Below are 2,004 nucleotides of genomic sequence, written 5' to 3'. Positions count from 1 at the left end.
GAAGAAATACTCATGCCGAGGGGGATCGAGCGAGTCGGATTTGCCAAGGTCTTGGTTTCGAGAACTCATTCCGGGTTGATGCTATAGGTCAGAGTGGTGGGCTATGGTTGTTATGGAGGACATGGATCGGAGATGTGGAGATAGTGGTGTCCACGAATCAGTTTATTCATGCGAAAGTTGTGAATGGTGTCGATGTCGTGAATTGGATAGTGGTATATGCTGCACCCACGGCTACTCGACGAAGTGGGTTGTGGAATCAGTTACAAAGTGTGGTACAGGGAGCGGATGGTCCGGTGTTGATTGGTGGTGATTTCAACACCATTGTCAGGATAGATGAGCGCTCTGGAGGGAATGGTAGGTTGTTGGCTGATTCATTGGCTTTTGGTGAGTGGATTAGTGATTTATCTCTTATTCATATGGGCTTCCAAGGAAATAAGTTTACCTGGAAAATCCCTTTGATCGATCGAAAAAAAAGAAGATGGCGGATCAGCTGCGGCGGCTATTGGAAAGCGGAAAGCTGACGGACGAACAATGCCTTTCTATTATGAGGGGATTAGTTTTCGATAAAGAAAACCCAAATAGATTCGACAACCGGAAATCTCTGGTGCAGTTGTTGGACTTGCGGAATTGAACTGAAGAAGTATGGGGTCCTCTTTTGCGCCACTTTCATGAAGAAGAAGATGTGGATTACCTTCCCCAAAGAGATGATAGTCAGGTAGGTATAACTAGCCCTAATTTTTTTTCTTGGTCCCCCATGGCGATATTGTAATTTGTAATTCTTTTTTTTATATTGGGTTTAGGGTTTCGATTTCGATCCTGACGTTCGTATTCCACGTATTTACGGGATCTCACCATTTTATTTTTGGCGAAGAAGAAGAACCACCTGCCGAAATGGCTCTCTACGGCCGGTTGGGAGTTCATTGGTTCAACTTTGAGAATAATAGGAACTTGGAGTTCATACGCATACCTAAATTGAATACCGATCATCCCTTTGCTACGACTTACTATATTACTGTCGACGTTAAAGATGTTGATGCTGCTGCTGATCATTCTCTCACTTTGCAAACTATGCTCAGAAGACCTTTATTCATTGACGAGTTTATTCTCTACATGGAACACTGCCGAATCAAACCCACACCAGTGGAAAGAGATACTAATGGCTTTAAATTCTTCCATAGTTTTGTGCCAGATAAGTTTTACCAATGACCTATGCCTGCTTTTTTGTCGGAGCCACCAGAAGATGCTGCTGATGATGATGCTATGAGATTCTACGAGGTTCCGGACATGGACATTGATAAATATGATTGGCTTCTTCTATATGCCGAGTTTGCACTTTTCCATGTTTGCGAAAAGGCTGGATCTCATTCTTTCCTGCCAAAGGAGATTGAGATGAAGAAGGTACTTGTGGAAACCCTAGAAACTCATGTCGAGCCGTCTCTGAAGCTCAAGTCTATGAATGCTATCTTCCACATCAGCTTCAGGACCAACAGTTACGACCCCACTTTTGTAGTAAGGAGAACTACTGATCGGGTTCCAGGACATATGTTCCTCGAAGTCGATTGCCGCAAAGAAACGGGACGTTGCTTCTCTCGACAAGTTGAGGATCAATAGAAAGGAAGCAGTTTATATAGCTTTCAAGTAACGACAACTAGAATATTTCTTTATTAAATTTATGAATGTTCCTCAGAGCAATTGTAGCTATATTGTTTAATAAATCAAATAAGCTTCACGTTTTGTCTTAACAAAAAATTAGAGAGGAATATGTCTTTGATAACCACCCCTTACCATATTTCATATTTGAATATGCATACTTTGAAGTTGTCAATTTAAACTCGACATCAAGTAAAGAAGTTTCTTTCTGACTTCTCTTTCACTCAATTTGTAAACATGAGCTAGTTCTTGAGTATCTCTCCCTCTTGTTTGGTTTTGTTTAAAGATATTGTAACGAGATATAAGAAATTATAAACTAAAGATGTCGTCGACATATAAAATTTGAAATATTGA

The 2,004-nt window shown here is 40.8% G+C and overlaps 1 protein-coding gene across 1 annotated transcript; it reads left to right on the top strand.

The window, feature by feature from the left end:
• On the top strand, positions 1,210-1,611 carry LOC104759429 (UPF0725 protein At3g44770-like). The gene has a single exon (XM_010482356.1). The coding sequence runs from the start codon at positions 1,210-1,212 to the stop codon at positions 1,609-1,611; it is 402 nt and encodes a 133-aa protein (XP_010480658.1).

This window comes from Camelina sativa, chromosome 17 (genome assembly GCF_000633955.1).
Source record: "Camelina sativa cultivar DH55 chromosome 17, Cs, whole genome shotgun sequence".
Lineage (NCBI taxonomy): Eukaryota > Viridiplantae > Streptophyta > Magnoliopsida > Brassicales > Brassicaceae > Camelina > Camelina sativa.
This window is presented reverse-complemented; position numbering and strand designations above follow the sequence as displayed.